At 43.7% G+C, this 19,747-nt stretch overlaps 1 protein-coding gene across 1 annotated transcript in view; it reads left to right on the top strand.

Annotated features, from left to right (window-relative positions):
* LOC137901733 (protocadherin-16-like) overlaps nt 1–19,370 on the top strand; it is a 68,025-nt gene extending 48,655 nt beyond the window's left edge. Inside the window, exons 2-21 of the mRNA XM_068745778.1 lie at nt 2,239–2,427; nt 3,122–3,353; nt 3,463–3,699; nt 4,147–5,175; nt 6,311–6,498; nt 6,586–6,682; nt 7,461–7,640; nt 8,429–8,433; nt 8,603–9,443; nt 11,717–11,956; nt 12,490–12,615; nt 12,738–12,947; nt 13,221–14,087; nt 14,179–14,292; nt 14,376–14,587; nt 14,782–14,933; nt 15,458–15,588; nt 15,750–16,036; nt 16,152–16,293; nt 16,786–19,370. Of these exons, the coding sequence (XP_068601879.1) occupies nt 2,239–2,427; nt 3,122–3,353; nt 3,463–3,699; nt 4,147–5,175; nt 6,311–6,498; nt 6,586–6,682; nt 7,461–7,640; nt 8,429–8,433; nt 8,603–9,443; nt 11,717–11,956; nt 12,490–12,615; nt 12,738–12,947; nt 13,221–14,087; nt 14,179–14,292; nt 14,376–14,587; nt 14,782–14,933; nt 15,458–15,588; nt 15,750–16,036; nt 16,152–16,293; nt 16,786–19,370 (8,064 nt within the window). The remainder of the gene's footprint in view (nt 1–2,238; nt 2,428–3,121; nt 3,354–3,462; nt 3,700–4,146; nt 5,176–6,310; nt 6,499–6,585; nt 6,683–7,460; nt 7,641–8,428; nt 8,434–8,602; nt 9,444–11,716; nt 11,957–12,489; nt 12,616–12,737; nt 12,948–13,220; nt 14,088–14,178; nt 14,293–14,375; nt 14,588–14,781; nt 14,934–15,457; nt 15,589–15,749; nt 16,037–16,151; nt 16,294–16,785) is intronic.
* The last annotated feature ends 377 nt before the right edge of the window (nt 19,371–19,747 follow it).

Here is a 19,747-nt window from a genome sequence, read left to right as displayed (position 1 = left end):
AAGTTTATACTTTTTAAACTTTTGAATTCAATGTCAACTCCCACCCTGTCACAACAAAGTATTTTTAAACTTTTCCTTTCATTTCTCAGTTTTTCATATTATAGATATAAATGTAGGTTTTTCTGACTTTCTATGAACTCCATGTGGGTGTTTTTATGGATGGTTATAGCTTAAATGGAAAGCGATAAATAATTCATAAAGATTATTGAGAGATGTGTAAATGTGACATGCTATCAGTAGGAAGCCTAAACCTGGGATGATGGTACATGACCATATTCTTCTGGCAGGGGTGATGAGAGGCAGATATGTAGCTCCTGGTCTACAGGACACAGAGTCTCTCTGCACTTGAATAGTGATGCAAGTTAGCTCATTCCACACAGACGTCACTGAAAACGGTCGCAGCATTAGCTTTACTAAAACGGTTGGTTATTCCTTCTTCAGTGATGTCCAAAACCAAGTTAAATTTTAATGTTCCATCTTCCTTGCTCTCTGCCAGTTATTCTTGTGCCACCAGTGGTAAATATTTTGATTTCCAAGGGTCCCAGACCTGCAGAACTGCGCAAAGGTTTCAGATAAAAAAAAAAAAACAGATTAAATATCTGTTATAGAATTTTCTGATGCTGAGAGATCAGACCAGACAGTGTGCTGCATTTTGAATGTTGACTGTGCAGGAGAAAAATGGCCGTGCATGCCATATTCTACAAAGCAAGGTAAAGGGTGAAAAGAAATAGTATTACTGAGTGTCTTAGTCAATACATTAACATTGTGGCATGAGAAACGGGGCATGCACGTTCTGTGTTGTATGAGATGTGTAATAATTTATATTACCATTATAAGTGTAGTTCTTTATGTTTTATTTTGGTAAATTATGTCATGTCAGCAGCATATGCATATTGTTTGGGTCCCCCACCCTCGACAATACCAGATGCCATGTTGACTGTTTTTTTAAAAACACTACTGAATGCAGCTGACACGCATCTTATTACTATCCAAAAAACAAAAGCTGTGGTGTTGTTATGAGCATCTTGTCCCCGTGCAAAATAAGATGCTGCCTCCTTGTATGAAAAGATGTACTCGGTTCCTAGTGTTGCTCTTGGTTTCCCCCTTCCTGCATGGTTTATTATTCTTCTCTTTGGCTTGAGTTCCTGCCAGCTTTACAGCTCCCTTACTCCTACACACCATTCACCCTCTGTCAGGAGTGGAGGGCATGCTCTCGGCTGAGTCCCCCATCTGCCATCTGCTCAGGAAAGAGCTGGAGCCTGAATGACTGCAGCCAAACCTTCATCACCTCCAATGAAGGATTTCCATCTACTCACACTCATACCAATACCATCCTTTTAAAAACTTGGCTTTTGATGATAAACATGCCTTGCTGTATTTTTCTTGGCAATGATCCTGATGACTACTCTGTCTTAAACAGTGGAGCCTCCCCACTGCAGAGTTTTGACGCACCGGAGCATGAATCGAGCCTCTATTTTCCTCCAATTAGTGTTTTCCTAAAATGATCCATTAAAAAAAAGATGCAAACAAACTTTTAATCAACCTTACTGTAATCTCTCATAAACTGTGATGTGAAGCCCATGCTTGTAAACGATTATACTTCTGGTACCCAGGGGCCTGATCTGATTGGTCTATTTGCCTTGTCTTGGGCGATCCTGTAGTAACTGAGTTTGCTCCCTGGCTGATGGCTTGTGAGTTGCTTTTATAGCTCCAGTGGTTACAGTCCTCTGTAGTTGTGCGCCGTTATTAAAACCAGACCTCAAGTGGGACGTTGCATTAGAGTCCAATCCGCTGCGCTGGAGCATACTGTGTGGTATCCCAGCCGACCCGGTCACTGTCCTTTGTATTCTGACGCCACTCCTGTGGCAGTTTTCCCTGTTGGCAGCCATCCCAGAGTCTGCAGAAGTTATCCTCCTTCTCACTGCCCTCCTCCACTCCCTTTTTGCCAAAGGGCCTGTTTGGCTCATGCACGGGCCCAGATAAACAACTAAGATAAGTTCCAAAGATGCTTTCAAAACCCACCTGGTATGGTGCTCTTGTTTCAATTTGTGGAATTACCTTCACTCTTTCAACCCTCTAATCGAGTTTAGCTTTCATCTGCCGTGGTTTTAGAGCAGTTATTAATGAGTACGGGAACATCTAGTAACATATTTTACTCTCAACCCTCTTATTTCTAATTGTGTCGGAATGTATTTCAATGTCGGAATAGCATTTTAACTAGTGCTTTCTTTTCTTTAGGTGACTGCAGCAGATGCTGACAGTGGCTCCTTTGGCTCCATCACCTACACCCTTGGTTCTGGCATTAACAACGCTGCGCCCATTCAGTTCACCATTGGGAAGGAGACTGGCCAGATCTGCACTAACGCTGCACTAGACAGAGATCAAGGGCCAGCCAGCTTCGACTTTACTGTTACTGCAGCGGATGGGGTGAGTGTCTGTATTTTGAAATCATGCTTAATATGAATCCATTGAGCCGCGGCGTAATCCTATAAACACAGCAGTCGTGCTTTTCATGCAGACAGAAGAGCAAAGACACGGCCAACTGTTCAGTAAAACCTTGATTGAGTAGCCAAGTATTAAATAAAAGTCTTGAATGGCTCTTAATGGCAGGTCCTCTCAAAACTTAGTATATCCTGTTCACTTGAAGCCAAATAATACTTTAAAAAAAATAAAGGGTTTTTAATGAAAGAAAATTACGGGTGCCGTGTTAAAGCAATCAGATGCAGAAATGCCTCAGCTGTCAGGCAGTAATATTTTAACAAGTTGGACTGCTGCCTCTTTCGCTTTTGCCACCTGGTCCACATGAAAAGTCCACACTATATTTTCAGCAAATGAAAAGCCTATGAAACCGATTGTTTGGTTGTGGTGAGCTCCCTCGCCCTCGGCAGGTCATGATATATTTCTGTTGTCCGAGGGAAACTATCAATCTCCATCCAGCACAAACCTGCTGGGACCATAGTTTAGAGTCGACCCTACACTTTGAAATTTTAACAGGGTTTACTGCTGTTTTTCTTACTTGCGCCATTAACGTGGCTGAAAGCCTGCTTTCAGGTGTGTTTTTGCTGTTCCCGATGTAACGCATGTGGAGGGTATAACAAAAGATCTTTTTGTTTCTCTGCAGGGTGGACTGAGCTCAGTGGCCTACGTGAAGGTGGATCTGGTCGACGTTAATGATAACAGACCCACTTTCTACCCAGTCAGCTACGCTGTCAGTCTAAGCACGCAGAGTGCTCCCGGGACATCCGTTGTCAGAGTGACCGCTTATGACCCAGATTTAGGAAAGAATGGGAGAATTGTATACAAAACAGCACCTGGAGGCGGCTCCCCTTATTTTACGCTCAACAAAGACACAGGTTGGCACACGAATCATTTTAGTTCCTTTATAAAGTTTAGCTGTATTTTCAAGAGTTCAATAAGGAGTTGATTAAATGTATCCTGCTAATCCCACACGTTTTTTTGTAGGTGTGATCTCCCTGTCTCGATCTGTCTATGGGAAGGCCAACACTGTCATTCCCGTAATAATCTCTGCCCAGGATGGTGGCGGCCTGGTTGCCATCGTCAACGCCAGAGTCAACATTAGCGTGGTGGCAGGACTGGTGGCGCCACCTGTCTTTGAACAGACACAGTACTACTTCGTTGTATCAGAGACCGTCTTGCGGGGAACAGTTGTAGGCACTGTCCGGGCCACAAGTAGGACAGGTGTGGTTCTTCTTTGGTTCTCACTCATTCACTCACTCATTCACTCACTCACTCACAATAGGTGTTAGGCCACTATGCATACATAAGTCTGACAATCAACAATTCCATTTCAAAATTTTGTCACCTCAATATCTCGGTTGATTATTGACCGGTGTTTATGGCATTTGACACAGCCATGTAGGGTGGGGGCCTCTATCTCACCACCTAATTTCATCTGGATCGGATCCAGAATAACGTTGGGGAAAACGTATTGCATTTTAACATTGAAAACTTCATTTACGGATCAACTCCGATTCACTTTTACGTTTCATGGTTGGTGTATAAACAGTCAGGAAAACTTCAAAAATGACAGCTTTGAAATGTATCGTTATTTAAGTCCTTTTAGCGCCGCCTTCTGGGCAGGGTGTGACATGTCTCTGGTTTTGTCATCTTTGTTTGACGATCCAGGTACCTTTCAAGATATATCCTACACCATCAGTACGGGGGACCCTACTGGATACTTCACAGTGGATCCTGAGACTGGAGCCATAAGGACCAGTCTGCCCCTGGATCATGAAGCTCAGTCTGCCCTAGATTTAGAGGTGCAGGCGCGCAGTGGCAACCCCCCTGCCTTTGGGCAGACCCGTGTCCATATTACTATCGCAGATGTCAATGATAACCCACCAGTGTTTTCCCCCTCGTCTTCAGAATCATTGCTACTTCCGGAATTCACAGAAATAGGCACAGTGGTGTATCGGGTCCAAGCTGAGGACATAGACTCTGGAGTCAATGGACAACTCACCTTCGATCTTTCTTCTCCAGCGGGAATCCAGAAGACCTTTAGCATAGAGCGCAGCAGTGGAGAGGTCCGACTGATAGGGGCTCTCCGCTATGACAGTTCTTCCCGTTATGACCTTCAGGTGATTGCCAGGGATGGTGGAGTACCCCAGCTTAGTGCTACCTTCATGCTCGTGGTTCATGTCCAGGCAGAGAATGACCAGGGACCTGTTTTTGATACCCTTACCTACCGTGTAGAGCTAAAAGAAGGGACCCCGATAAACAAACGCTTCTTGCAGGTCAGGGCTTTGAACAGAGAGACCCCTGGCTCAGCTTATCTTAGCCCCCTGGCATATCACCTTCGTCCAGATGGAGATGCGGCAGGGTTTGGCATCGCTGAGGATAGTGGTTGGCTTTTTGTAAAGAGTGCCCTGGACAGAGAAGTCAAGGACATGTATCTTCTAACGGTGCTGGCAACCCAAGGTCATGGACAGTTGAAAAAGACCGGCAGTGCCACGGTGCGGCTATCAGTTACTGATGAGAATGACAACGCTCCTCGACTCACTCAGGAGAGAGTCTTCATGGCAGTGAGAGAAAACCTGCCAGCCGGAACAGGATTTGGTCACGTGTCAGCCACAGACCGAGACAGTGGATCCAACGGACGCCTCAGTTTCCATTTACTGCATCCTGATCGTCACTTCCAGATAAACTCCAACACAGGTTCATTGAAAATGTTTTGCACTTTGATTAATCACAGCAGAGATCACAGCTTTTCTGCTGGCTTGTGGGGTGTTGGGAATTGGTAAAGTTTGCATCATAAGACAAACGGGAGCTTTCAGTTTCAATCTCTGCCAGTTAGTGCTTGGTCAGTTCGCTAAGTCATCTGTAAAATATGAACAACTAGAGTTCTGTCTTCCCCACTGTTATGAATTAGTCAGATTATGGTGGCAGCAGAACGAAGTCTCTGACTGGGCTGTAATTGGCCTCCTGAGCTGGTTCGTCTGTGGGTGGAGACACAGAATCTGAATTATGATAATTTACTGCAGGGGTGTCAAACTCATTTTCTCCGAGGGCCACATCAGCATTATGGTCGCCCTCCAAGGACCAGTTGTAACGGTAACACAGTGTAAATGTAACTAAATGTAATGTAATGTAAATTAAATGTAACTACTCCTTAACATGCTCCTAAATAACTATTTATTATTTATTACTTATTACTACTTGATACTTAATTAAGTTACAAACATTACATATGCAATTGCATAGGTTTAAAAATATATGGCTACCTTGCTGCTGTAATAATCTCCACTGAGGTTATGTAATCGTCGGCGTCTGTCTGTAATTTGTTCCTCAATATCTCGGCTGATTATTGACCAATGTTTGTCAATGAATTTAAATAGGGGTTTCTATCTCACCACCGAATTTCATCTGGATCGGATCCAGAATGGAGTCGGTAACAAATATTTAATTTTAACATTAAAACCCCATTTACAGATTAAAAATCAGTTAAAAATACACATGAACTCTGATTCACTTTTACTTTCAGCATTTTACAAAAACAAACATTGGCACACAGCTCTCGCGAGCCACAAAAAATAACTTGGCGGGCCGCATTTGGCCCCCAGGCCTTGAGTTTGACGCCTATGATTTACTGGATTCCTGCTTCTGCAAAACATCCTCAATTTATATGTGAGTTTGTGCAAATGTATGAATACATCTGCACAATCTAGATATTTCTCACTTGTGTGTCATTGATCAAAGTCTGCTGTTGCATGAGTGTCTCATCATTATTCCAGTGCTCCGGAGTAGTGCCTTGGCATAAAATCCATCTGATCCACCCTTTTCTCCCCCCCAGGTGAAATCAGTACGAGGAGCATTCTGGACAGAGAGCAGCACTCTAGCTACCAGCTGGTGGTGGTGGTTCAAGATAGAGGTTCGCCTCCTCGTAGCGTCACAGGCACAGCCTTCATCACTGTCCTGGATGAGAACGACAATGACCCCGCTTTCACTCACAGCCAGTCGGGCAAAAAGCTCATCATTCAGGTGATACCATGAGACCAGCAACACGGAGGAGCAAAGAATGAGAAAGCTTTCAAATCCGTTGATCTGTATTTCATTTTTTATTTATAGGTGTCAGAGGGTCAGTCCTCTGGAGTTTTACTAGGCACACTGCAAGCCAAAGACCCTGATGAAGGAGAGAATGGCACTGTCTTCTACTCTTTGTCAGGTGCAGTATTATTCTGCAGAATGTAAAAGTGAAAATAAATGTTACAATATTTACATACCTAAAAGTGGTGTGTGTAGTGGCTTAACAAGGTGGGACTCGGGAACTGATTATATCGGTTATGAGGACACCCTTAACCCTGTAAAGCCTGAACTGTTAAATAATTGCCAGAAAGATCTGCTTTTTTAAAGTAGTGTATTTATTGAACCTTCTGACAAACAAGAAAAAAAATACATAACTTGCAACCTTTTTGCTATATGTGCCATTTTTGTCTATGCAAAATGCGAATATATGTATTTGATTGTATAAATCAGGTTTTTCAGGACAACATTATCATTCTTATGATGTAGAGGTCTCAAAAACTCTATGAAATATGATACACTTGGCATTACAGGGTTATGGCTAATTTACCATATAATCTGATGAAAGCATGGATTTTGTATGCTTATGGGAAAAGCATATCATTGGATTTTTTATTCAGAATACTTTATTAATCCCAAGGATTATAAGGGATATTTTATATAGTTTTATTCAGGTTTTTATTTATTTTAATGTGATTTATATGTTAATTTTAGCATGGAGGCCATTGTCACTGTATTTAAAAACAATGGACAATTGGACAATTGAAATGTATAATTTATCCAAGTCGGCAAATTCTGTAAATGTATTACACCATCACTGAGTCTGATTAAAACTCACTCACTAATGCTGACAAAACATTTTTTTTATTGTCCTTCCTGACATACATAATCGTCGGTTAAAGACCCTCTGCCTCTCCCAGGTCCCAGGGCCGAGCGTTTCTCTTTGAACCCAAACTCCGGGGAGCTGCGTTCGTCATCCCCTCTCAGCCACTCGGAGCGAGCCGAGTACACGCTGATGGTGACAGCGACCGACCGAGGACTGCCTCCTCGCAGCACCTCCTGCTCGCTCTCTATTCAGGTCAGACCTTCACTGGAGCTCAGCCAGCACAAACACCTTCCCCACTCACCTATTTAATATCAAAGAATGAACTCGACGCTGAGAGGATCCATGTCTTTGGGCCCCTCAGAAATGCCAGCATATCAGCCTCACTTCTGACAAGCTACCCTCCCATCCCCTCCCTTTTTTTTCCCCTGTGACTTTTCTAAGGGGAAATTTCTATCTGAAATGGAAAAGTGGGTCTGAATCAAATACTCCCAGCTGGCTCATGATGAGGGCCAGCTGTAGACTGCCCTGATCAAGGGCTCAATGGCTTCAACACTTTTTTTTAAATACAGTAGCCCTTGTTGCAATGAGTGCAGGGCTGTACAATCACATAAAACATAGCACTGAACATAATTCAGCTAATATTTCATGTAGAACAGAAAATGGACACAATGGAAGAACCCTGGAAAGAATGTTGATTTATAGGTTCCAGGAAAATAGGTTAACCATATAAGCAGCCCCATTAAGTACCCGTTCAGTTTTTCCCCTTTTCAAATGAAAACAATTTAAAGTCATAATTATTAGTTATTAGGATTAAACAGTACAGTGTTGTTCTTGCTCACTGATGCATTTCTGTCATTTGCTTTAATCATCTTTTCAGACTTATTTCTGAAATGCATCAATGATATGATAGGGCCATAACAATTTACTTCTGGAGCACTTCTTTTCCATCTAATGTGGAACCATTTTATGTGTCTGAGTGTTATTAAGCTTAGCAGGCCGGTTATTTAAGTCCATAAAAACCTCTTGTAAATGGTTTAATTTATTTCTAGTGTGCACAAACAGTACAAGTGAATGAATTGCAAAAAACAAAATGTGTTGCTGCTTTGCCAAAAGTCCATCAAATATTAAGTTTTGTCGATTGTAAATTCAGTTACCACAAAGCACTTAAACAAAGCTTCAGATCCACTGTCATGTTACTACGTCCTTAAACACTCCTTTACTCCTTCTTTATTGCAGGTTGTCGGCACAAATAGACCAACTTCTCGTTCCCGCTCCATGTCTTTCAATTCTGTGGAGGAAACCAAACCTGGCTCTGTAATTGGTTCAGTCCGGCTCAATGAAAAAAAACCCTCGGAGGAAGGAGATATGACCTACACAGTGGTTGGGGGCACAGACAGAGATGGAACCTTTGTTGTGGACCGTCTTACCGGAGACGTGTACCTGGCTCATCCTCTTGACTATGAAAAAGTCTCGCACTACACTCTGGAGATTGAGGTAGATAACTTCTCTGAGGCCCCCCCTAGCAGCACCCTGGTACGCCTGGACATTGATGTTGAGGACAGCAATGACCATGCCCCACAGTTTTCAGAAGATCCTATCACTATTGTCATCTCTGAAAGCATGGAGCACGGTTCATCCATCTATACTTTCCAAGCCATAGATAAGGATGGCAGTGGGCCCAACAGTGAGCTGAGGTACTCCATAATTCATCAGTGGCCAAGCAGCCCTGGCCTACTAACCCTTGACCCATCCACTGGAGTTCTCTATTTGGACCAGGAACTGGACCATGAGATCAGCCCCAAATTAATACTGGTTGTAAAGGCCACAGACTCTGCTCATGATGTCAGTCAGAGGCGCTGGAGTTCTGTCACGGCAAGGGTGTATATAACCGATGAGAATGACAATCAACCAGTATTCAGCTCGCCAACAGCTGTCAGTGTGATGGAGGACCAGCCGGTGGGCTTCGTGGTGCTCTACATCATGGCCAGAGATGCAGACCAAGGGGAGAATAGCAGAGTGACATACAGCATCCAGACAGGCAACAATAGAGGAGCATTCCGCCTCAACTCCAACACAGGTAAGTCCTGCCTAGTTCCAATGCAGGAGATAGTATGTGCATGCTGTTGGCTTTTTTGCAAGGCGGTCAAGCTCACTTGGCATTGTATACATTATTCATGGTGAGTCTGGCTTTAGTAATGAGTAAGTGATCTGAGATAAATCTGTGAAAACAAATGACAATATTCTGTCTGTGTTCATTTTGACTACTGGAACGTCACCTGTTGGAAAGAGAGAGACGTATATGCAATATCATGTTAGTGTCAAAATGATTACTTTCCATTGCTGATGTATATCCCAGTGGGCCCAATCATTCTTGCTCCTGTTTCTTTATAGTAAATATACTGATGTTTTCAGCTTGTCCTCCATCTTAATATTTCCAGCACCTGTTGGGAATTCCAGCACTTATCCCTAGCTCAATTTATAACACTTTCAATTTAGAGAGACAAGCAAATCAGAATTGCTCTTCTTTTTTGTGGTTTCTCATTGACTCTTTGAGCACCTCTAAAATCTACTTTGCTTCGCCTGTCTGCTCACTATTCCATGTACTTCCACACAGCGCCCCACCACAATCACCAAACCTCCCCATCATAAACACACACTCAAGGTCTTGTAGTACTCTGCTTACGTCTAAGTACAGAGCTACTCTTGGTCCACTTTTCATGACTTATTTCTCTGAGTTGGAAGTCAGACAGACAGAGCAGCATGCCAGATATATAAGACACACTCACACGAGAATGCAGAAGTACACACACAACCCATCATCTGTTATTGTGGATCTATTCCCATGAAAGACCAAAGAACCTCCTGCCCGGCCTTCTGGGAACCATTAGAGCAGGGATCAGTTACGTGTGTTGTGTGTGTGTGTGTGTGTGTGTGTGTGTAGGCATGCCCATATGCATGTTTTCCTTGCTCGCATGAGACTCTGTCACTTAGTCAGTGCTGACCTTTGGCTATTTGGCCCTATGGGCTTTGTTGTGGTGTTTGAGACACGTGTCATGGAAAGCCCCGCCTTCCCTTTAAAGACACCAACCAGGATGCCCCCAGAGCAGATGAGGGATAGAAACTTTCAGGGTCTTGTCATGCACGCCACTTCTTCTTCAGCCCAGTACGTGTGTTCACCTGGATGTGTTTTTATGCACACTGGTTATTTGTTAGAATGATGACAGAGTTAATCCTTTGAGCACCTGGTTTGCTTCTGTTTTTAGTCCAGGGACTTGTAGACCCATGACCATCTCTACACACTCTATTTTCATTACTTTGGCATCTAAGTCAACCACAACAGATATAACTCTGCAGCTACTATAATGAATATATAAAGTCATAGTATGAGGCATTTTCTCATCACTCATTGTCAGATGGAAGGTCATTCATTTCCCTCTGAGAGAAGGGAGAGTCCACTGGTGATAATGTGAATTGCTTCTTTGTGAAAGACAACAGTATTCCAGGATTAATACGTCAAATGTTGATGAATGGAAATATGTGTTTGTTGTCTGAGCAACTTCAGCTAACCCTCATGCTGCAATCTACAGAGTTGGTGCCACAAACATCAAATAGGCTTAAGATGTTGGAATTGAAAACATCCCTTTTCCCACTGTCTTTTTTTCCACCTCTGTGTTCTCAGAGACCAGGCATACAGCAGGATCACAATTGAGTCAAATTTGGTAAAATATTCCGGTCTCAAATTCTTACCAGATTAAAGGCTTTGGGGCAAGATTTCTCAGTCCTTGCGAGATACAAGTTAAAAACGTGCTGAAAAAGTTCAAACAAAAACAGGCCAGCTCCCTTTCTTTAACAGTTGCAACTCATTCTAAAGCACCGAATTGAAATTGAATCAATGCCTGGTCTCATCTCTGAGGCTAGGACGATGAAAATGCAAGGGTGCCCCTAATTACCGTAGAGCACGACAGGCCTGGCTGTTGCGTGTCTAGAGTGTGTGTTTACTGCTTCTTTTTCAATGGTTGCGGCATTCTCCTTTGGAAAATCTCGTAAACTGTGGCCAGACTGTGGGCTATAACTGCAGTGGTGGTGGTCGCTCTCAGGTAGGCAGAGCCTTGTGTGGAGGAGATTAGCTCTGATTTATCCCTCGCACGATAAATATTTTCTCGTTTGTTAAATGACTTGACTGCATACGATTGTTGAAAGTGACATGATTTATTGCCTCTGATAGCATGCACACACACACACTGCAGTGTGTGTGTGTAATGGTTGGCGTGAAATTTGCTGTCGAAAAGCACACAAATATACATTCAGAAAATCGATTATGGTATTCAATCCTGTTTCATCTCTCTGCAGGTTCTCTGTCTATTTTCAAACCTCTGGACCGTGAGGAGGAAGATGTCTTTAACCTCACAATAATCGCTGAGGATCATGGGATGCCCCAGCTCTCGTCCAGCCAGCTGCTGTGTGTCCACGTGATTGATGTTAATGATGAAGTGCCGTGGTTCGAGGAGAGCCAGTACGAAGCCCAGATTTCTGAGAACCTGCCTCCAGGAACTAGTGTGTTGACAGTGTCTGCCTCTGATCTTGACCAAGGTGTGAAGCTGCTCTCAGCTAATTTTGTTAGTGCAAATAAATTGGTAAATTAAATATATATTTTTTAGAAAATTATATTTGCTCGTGCTTCGGTAATTTGTATGGCACATTATGAGTAAAGCGCCATATCACCATTATTTCAACACAATTTAATTAGCCAAATTGTAATGTTAAACTATATATTAAAGTATGGCAGCACGGTTGCGTACTGGGTAGAGGTAGAGAACAAAAAGTGTGCATTCTCCCAGACTTAGTCAGAAGAGTATAAAACTGAAAGATTATAAACATTCCTCACAAATGCAGTCATTGAAGTACTCAGATGAGGTTGCCAGAGTCCTCTGTTAGTTCACAATCTGGCTTCCAGACACCTGAGAGGAGTCCATCGATGCCAAAGACTTAGACAGCAAAAAAAAAAACTATTTCCAACAGAAAACCAAATACCTTCTGAATTCCATTTGGCCATTATTTTGTCAACCTTTTGATCTTTTAAAGGTTCTTCGATCCGTATAAGCAGTCACTGTGTTTCTCTTTAGGAGCGAATGGGCAGGTCACGTATGGCGGAATCTCAGAGGAGGGTTTCAGTGTCAACCCAGTTACAGGTGCAGTAACAACAACCAAGTCATTGGACAGAGAGCTCCAGGAGTACTACACCATGACAGGTAGGCAGACAATACCAGAAGACTGACTGCTTCTAAGAACAAAATATTATAATTCATTTTTAACTGTTTCATCTCCCAAACCAAAAATATTGTTGTGGATTTTATCTTGTTTTTTTATATAGTTTATGCAAGAGATGGAGGACTCCCCCCTAATGATGCCAAAACCACGGTGAGGATAAGAGTTCTTGATGAGAATGACAACTCCCCTGTATTTGGGCGTCTCTATAACGGCATCGAGGTGCCTGAAAACCTGGAGGCATTGCCTCTGTTTACCTTGAGAGCAACTGACCAGGATGTAGGAGAGAGTGGGGAACTGAAGTACACAATTACAGGTGAGAATTTCTCAGTTTTCATTCAGTTGGGTAATAAGATCAACTGCTCTAAAGATTCACCTTTTCTTTGTTGAGTGTTTCTCATCATACATTTCAAATACGAAATGTTGTGTCTGTATTTCTTCTTCTGAAAATACTTTTTTTGAATGTCAAAAAGCATGTCCTGCTCTTATCAGAGCATTTTTTTATGGCAAATTTCACAATCTTTTTCTCTATCTTCTTCAACTCATCATCTTCTTATTGTTATTTTTCTCACTCTTTACCATTGCTCAGCTGGAGATCCATCTGGCGACTTCCATTTGGACAGACGTTCAGGTGCGCTGTCTACTACAAGGCCTCTGGATAGGGAGAAGATGGCTCGGTACACGTTAACAATCACAGCTCAGGACCAGGGCCAACCTCCCCTCAGCAGCACCGCGCCGGTGGTTATAACCGTTATGGACATCAATGATCATAGCCCCAAGTTTCACAGCAGCAGCTACACTGTAGACATTTCAGAAGATGTGCTTATTGGCTCGCTGGTTCTGGAGGTAAACGCCATTGATCTGGATCAGGGCCCCAATAGCCAGGTGCTGTACTTTCTAAGTAGTGGCTCCCAGAGCACGTTCATCATAGACCAGGACACAGGCCGTATTATAACAGCAGCACCCTTAGACAGAGAGAGAACTGCCTCTTACACCTTTGAGGCGTGTGCCACTGACTCTTCTCCTGTGAACCCCCGTAACTCCACAGCTCAGGTGACCATCTACGTTCAGGATGTGAATGACAATGCTCCATTCTTCATTCAGGATCCACTTATTGTGAATATCTCTGCGAGCGTCGTGTCCAGCCACAGAGTGCTGGCCACCATGAGGGCAGAGGACAAGGACTTTGGGGCTAATGGCTCTGTATTTTATCGTTTCGCCAACCCTGTGAGGGGCTTCACTATCAACTCACTGACTGGAGACATCCAAGCAACAGAGAAGCTGCAGACTATGACCCAAAACCAGAGGACTTTGATAGTTCAGGCCATGGACCAGGGCAGCCCTGCTCAATCTTCCCTGGGGGTGGTTATCATTTATATCAGGGAACAGAGTTACAGAGGGATCCGCTTCTCCCGCTCGACCCGAGACGTCAGTCTGCAGGAGAACGCTGCTATAGGTTTGAATGATATTAAATTCTAATCATTTTATTAAAAATTGATGAATGTGGAAATAAGATTTTTTTCAACAGTGTGTTTTTCATCTCAAAGGCACAATAGTAACACGAGCTCAGGCCCAGTACCCCGATGGCTCTCAAACTGGCATCAGTTACAGTATTTTCACTGGAAACAGAATGCAATCTTTTGGAATAAACTCCATTACTGGTAAGCGCAGAAATGGCATCACACACACCGCAAAACTGTGTTTTGAGTCTCTCATGTGACTCGTTGTTATTTTGGGGAATTAGGTGAAATATGGGTCCAGAAATCTGAAGGACTAGACTTTGAGGAGACCCCAAAACTCCGCCTCGTGGTGAAAGCTGAGACGGCATCCTCCAACTCCTACGTGGCTGTCAACTTAATCCTGCAGGATGTTAATGACAATTTGCCACGCTTCCAACTCCAGAACTATGTAGCCTACATTAGAGAGGCACAGGGCTATGATTTTCCTATTATCCAGGTGCAGTACCTTGTCCTTCACGCTTAAAAAAATCTTTAGAAATCTGAATCAGAAATGAATGTGTTCTCCATGTTCCAATATACTGTAGAATCACGTGTTCCATGAAACTCATTTGGTAAACTATGAACTTGCATAATATATCTCATATGTTAATGTTTGACTTAAACAGGGATCTGTCTATATGCATTCCTCAGGTTTCTGCAGATGACCTGGACCTCGGTCAGAACGGGCAGGTGACCTACTCTCTCAGATCATCATCCATGAGTGGCCTGTTTAAAATAGACCCATATTCTGGCAGCATCACCACTGCAGCCATCATGGACAGAGAGATCTGGACGCAAACAAAGTGAGTTTTGCTGCTTTACTGTCTTTAGCAATAATCATGTCTCGCCTTGGCGGCTCTTCCTAGTTCGTCACTGCCCTTTACATTTCCATGTACAATGTTTGGAAGTGTGATGATATTCATCCGCTCTCACATGTACCTCAATGGAGCACTCAATAGTGATGCGGATATTTGTTTCTGGGAGAGGACAGCACACTTCAAATTTTGATGAGTGATTTCTCCATAGAAAAATAGAAACATGTGCTTATTGTCTGAGCGACCTCAACTAACCCTCATACTCCAATCTAAATTGTTGGTACCTAAGAGTTTCATTTATTCCTTTAGTTGTTTTTTTTATCATTGAAATTAGATTCCATTCTATAAATTCAAAATTTGTAAAAACAATTCTTGGAAAGAACGAGTTAAAAAAGGAGAAAATAGAGTAAACAAACGTATTCTGTAATTATTTTTTTTATGAAACCGTGAAACATTGTGAAACCACATAAAAGTTAAGGGTCCATGCACTGACATTCATTCTGCGCCACTAGGCTTGTAGTTACAGCAACAGACCGTGGAACCCCACGGCTGGCTGGCTCTGCCACACTCACTGTGATCATCATCGACCTCAATGACAACAGTCCCATGATCCCTCTGCCTCAAGAAATCCGCGTTCCTGAGGGTAAGTCGGCTTCTTTGTGGAAGTTGGTCTTGGAAGTTGGTCATAAAATCCATGTTGCTGGCATCTGAGAGTTACTGTAAGGAAACTTTCCAGAGCAGGATATTTTTTTAATAAAGAAAATTCCCCTCCCTCCCCCCCCCCCCATGCCTTCACACATGCAGATACACTGATTGGAACAGTTATCACCCAAGTAACAGGAAATGACGTGGACTCTGGGCCGGCCCTCTCCTACACACTACACCTTGATACGAACAGCCAAGGTGTGTTTAGTATCCATCATTATGGAGGAGGCGTGTCTCTGACTGCCCCTCTGGACTATGAAGAAAGGACGTGGTACACCCTGACTGTCCGCTCATCTGACTCCAAACATCAAAGTGAGGCCAACCTCACTGTGCTGGTGGATGATGTGAATGATAATGCCCCAACCTTTACGCAGGATTTGTATCAGGTACAGCTCCTCTCATACCTCTCTTCTACTGCTTTTCAGAGTATTGGTATGCATTTTGAATCCGTCTGTATCTGTAATGGGTGTGTATCTACTTGCATTGTGTGTTTCTCATTAGGTGACTGTGTCAGAGCACCTCCCAGCAGGCAGTGCAGTCATCACAGTAACAGCCACTGACTGTGACTTTGGGGAGAATGGCAAGATTTCCTACAGAGTAATGTCAGCAACTAAAGGCATCTTCTACATTGACCCAAACAACGGTAAAGTTCCCTTCTACGTGTTCTGGAGTATTCTGATTGGAGTTCCCCCTCTTTGTCGACGTCCATAAAAACACTATTCCCCAAAGATCTTCTTGGATTCACATTGTTTTTGAGTTTCCAAGAATTTTCAATAAATGTTGCAAAATATTTAAACATTTTATTTATCATGCCATTGAAAGCCAGATTAAATGTTATCTGCATCATATGTTTCGCTTGAAATAACATCTAAACATAACTGAGTTATAAAGAGTGCCTCAAGCTGCTCTATTATTCTGAAATGCAATTACTTTGCCTCAAACGCAACTCCCCTTAATACCTTTTGCCAAACTTGCTGGAGTGTTTTAAGTCAACGTTCATTCATTCACCCTTTTGTGTGTGTGGTTGGCAAGCAACACCACACAACGAAGGCTTCTGATTATTAACTGAATAATATCTGAATAGAAGACTAAAATTAAATATATTTTTCTATATCCATGTTTGTTCACCTCGCAGGTACTCTCTTTGTCAACCAAAAGACAGAGTTTGATTCAGAGAATCCCTCCATCCTTGTGGTAATTGAAGCGCGGGACCACGGCGCGCCAGCTCTTTCAGCCATTTCCACTGTCCAAGTCCAAGTGATCGATGTCAATGACAATGCTCCCATCTTCCACCAGTCAGAATACAGGGCCACTTTGTCTGAAGACGAGCTTCCTGGCTCAACTGTTTTGACCTTGGAAGCTGTGGACGGAGACATGTCCCGGGACAACTGTGGATTTGATTTTGCTATTGCTAGTGGCAACTCGGGTAATACTTTCCAGATTGAGAGCAGCGTGCGTTTCTTGGAGGGACAAGGCTTCCAGACAGTCGGCAGCCTGATCCTGGTGGAAGAGCTCGACTTTGAGGCAATGGCAAGTTATAGCCTGTCCGTCGTGGTGTCAGATCGTGGAATCCCCCAGCGGAGCTCCTGCGTGCCGATCATCATCAGTGTTCTAGATGCCAATGACAACGTTCCGGCTTTCAGCCGAGCAGAGTATAGTGTGGCTCTGAGCGAGGGAGCTGCTGCAGGGACAGAGATTTTGCATCTATCTGCCACAGATCAAGACTCTGCCCCCAATGGCGAAGTGCAGTACTCCATAAGCTCAGGGGACGAAACAGAACTTTTCCAGGTAGACCAGTGGACCGGAGCCTTGAAGCTGACGAGACCTCTAGACAGCAAGAGACAGTCCTCCTATATGATTGTTGTCCAGGCCTCTGATGGCCAAGGGCACTACACTTTGGCCCCAGTCAGTATTGAGGTGAAGGACATCAATGATAATCGGCCCTTCTTTCCCCTCAAACTATTGACTGCGAGCATCAGGGAAAATCAACCCCAAAATGCCTTCGTCACCACACTTCATGCAATTGACCATGACAGAGGTGTTTTTGGACAATTAAGGTACTACATGTTAGACAGCTCTAAAGAGGGAAGCGAGGCCTTCCTCATCAACCAAACTTCGGGAGAAGTGCGAACTCGCTCTTCTTTTGACTTTGAGAAGGTAAACTCCTTCCATTTTTTGGCTGTTGCCATGGACGCTGGTAACTATTCCGCTAGTGTCACAGTGCAGGTTTATGTAATGGGAGAGGATGAATATGATCCTGTGTTCACATCCTCAGATTTCTCATTCGAAGTGCCTGAAGGAGCAACGAAAGGTCAAATCATTGGTAAAATACAAGCCACAGACGAGGACGGGGGTGTTGACGGCACTGTCCTCTACTCGCTAAAGGACAGTTCACCTCATTTTGAAGTCAATAAATCAACGGGGGCAATTTCCTTGAGGATGGATGGCTACAGTAGACAAATGAGTCGCTCTAAAAGAGAGCTGCGTCTAATGACGCTTGACGTGACTGCTCACAGCCCACTGGAGAAATCTCGCATAGCAGTGGCCAAAGTTACCATAGATGTGACTCGTACATCTTTTGGTCTCATCACAAGCGTTAATACTCTGCTTATCAGTGTAATTGCAGTTTCACTTGGGATCATAGTCATACTTATAATAATTGCTGTGGCCCTATTCTTTGTTAAATTAGGGCGTCAGAAGAAGGAGCAGAAAGCTTGTGGTCGAAAACTAGCATCAGGGAACATGCTGCACAAGCTGGAAGAAACCAAAATAGCATCAAATGAAATGATTTACCATCAGGCCCTTCCTGGATACACGGCTGATCAGAGCGGCACTAATGGCGGTCCGTATACACGTGGAGGCTCCTTGGATCCCTCTCATTCAAGCGGCCGTGGCTCAGCAGAGGCCGCAGAGGATGATGAGATCAGAATGATTAATGAACACCCTCGAGTGTCAAGTATCTCATCCTCCATGCAGGAGCGCATCTCTGCTCGAGGTCCAGATTCTGGAATCCAACAGGATGCAGATCAGCTATCCGACGTGTCCTGCGAGCCCTCTGTTGATTGGTTCAGAGGAAAGAAAGCGGGTAGTTTGAATAGTACTTTATTAGCTGGCCAGGTGCCAGTCTACAGGGATGAAGGGGGTGTATATGTGGGTGTGGGTCGTGGACTCAGCATCTCCCACCCAAAAGACTATACTTTTCCAGAAGATGGAAAGCCTGCTGCGGATGGCTCCCTCTCAGCCATCGTAGCCAGTGACGAGGAGTTGCGGGGCAGCTATAACTGGGACTACCTACTTAACTGGTGCCCCCAGTTTCAACCTTTAGCTAACGTTTTCACAGAAATAGCACGTTTGAAAGATGAAACGGCACCTCCTCATCCTCGCAGGTCATTTCATCACAAAGCAAAGGCTGAGTCCAGAATAGACCCGCCTCCTCTAATAACTTCTGTGGCCCATCCTGGGGCCAAAACTGTACCTCCGAAGCCTGCAGTAGGGAGGACATTCCCCCACTTGGCTTCTTTCCGAAGATCTCCGCTCAGCGCCGAGGGGTCCATCTCCTCAGTTGCTATGTCTCCAAGTTTCTCCCCTTCTCTCTCACCACTAGCAGCACGTTCTCCTGCAGTCACACCCTTCAGCGTCTCACAGGGTCCTTCTGCATCAATGATCAGCACAACTGAACACAATCTGGAGCACATTGAGGAGGCAGAGCTGCGGATTTAAAAATTTAGTCATTGCTGCCCCAGACGTCTTGTACTGTATGACTGCAACCTGAAACGAGTCAAAGCTATTTTCATTTCCATTCTCATTCACAACGATGATAAAGCTGTTGTGGTGGTGCTTACTGAAGAAACGCTGAACTTCAACGTGTTTGTGTTGATCCGTGTCATTTTGCACATTCGAGTGAAGATCCATATAAGTTGTCAATATTTTGTTGAAATGCATTGTCCTATATTTTTATACTTACATGTGGCGTCTGACAAGAAATGGCATGAATGTGTCAAAAAGGTTGCCTCAGCCTCAGAATATATTTCTATATTTGTATATTTGTTGCTTGTGGTGTATAAATGTTCATGCTATACTTGTTTAAATCTCTTTAT

The sequence above is a fragment of the Brachionichthys hirsutus genome, chromosome 11 (genome assembly GCF_040956055.1).
Source record: "Brachionichthys hirsutus isolate HB-005 chromosome 11, CSIRO-AGI_Bhir_v1, whole genome shotgun sequence".
NCBI classification, from domain to species: Eukaryota; Metazoa; Chordata; class Actinopteri; order Lophiiformes; family Brachionichthyidae; genus Brachionichthys; species Brachionichthys hirsutus.
The sequence above is the reverse complement of the archived record's forward strand: the minus strand, read 5'-3'. Positions and strand labels throughout refer to the sequence as shown.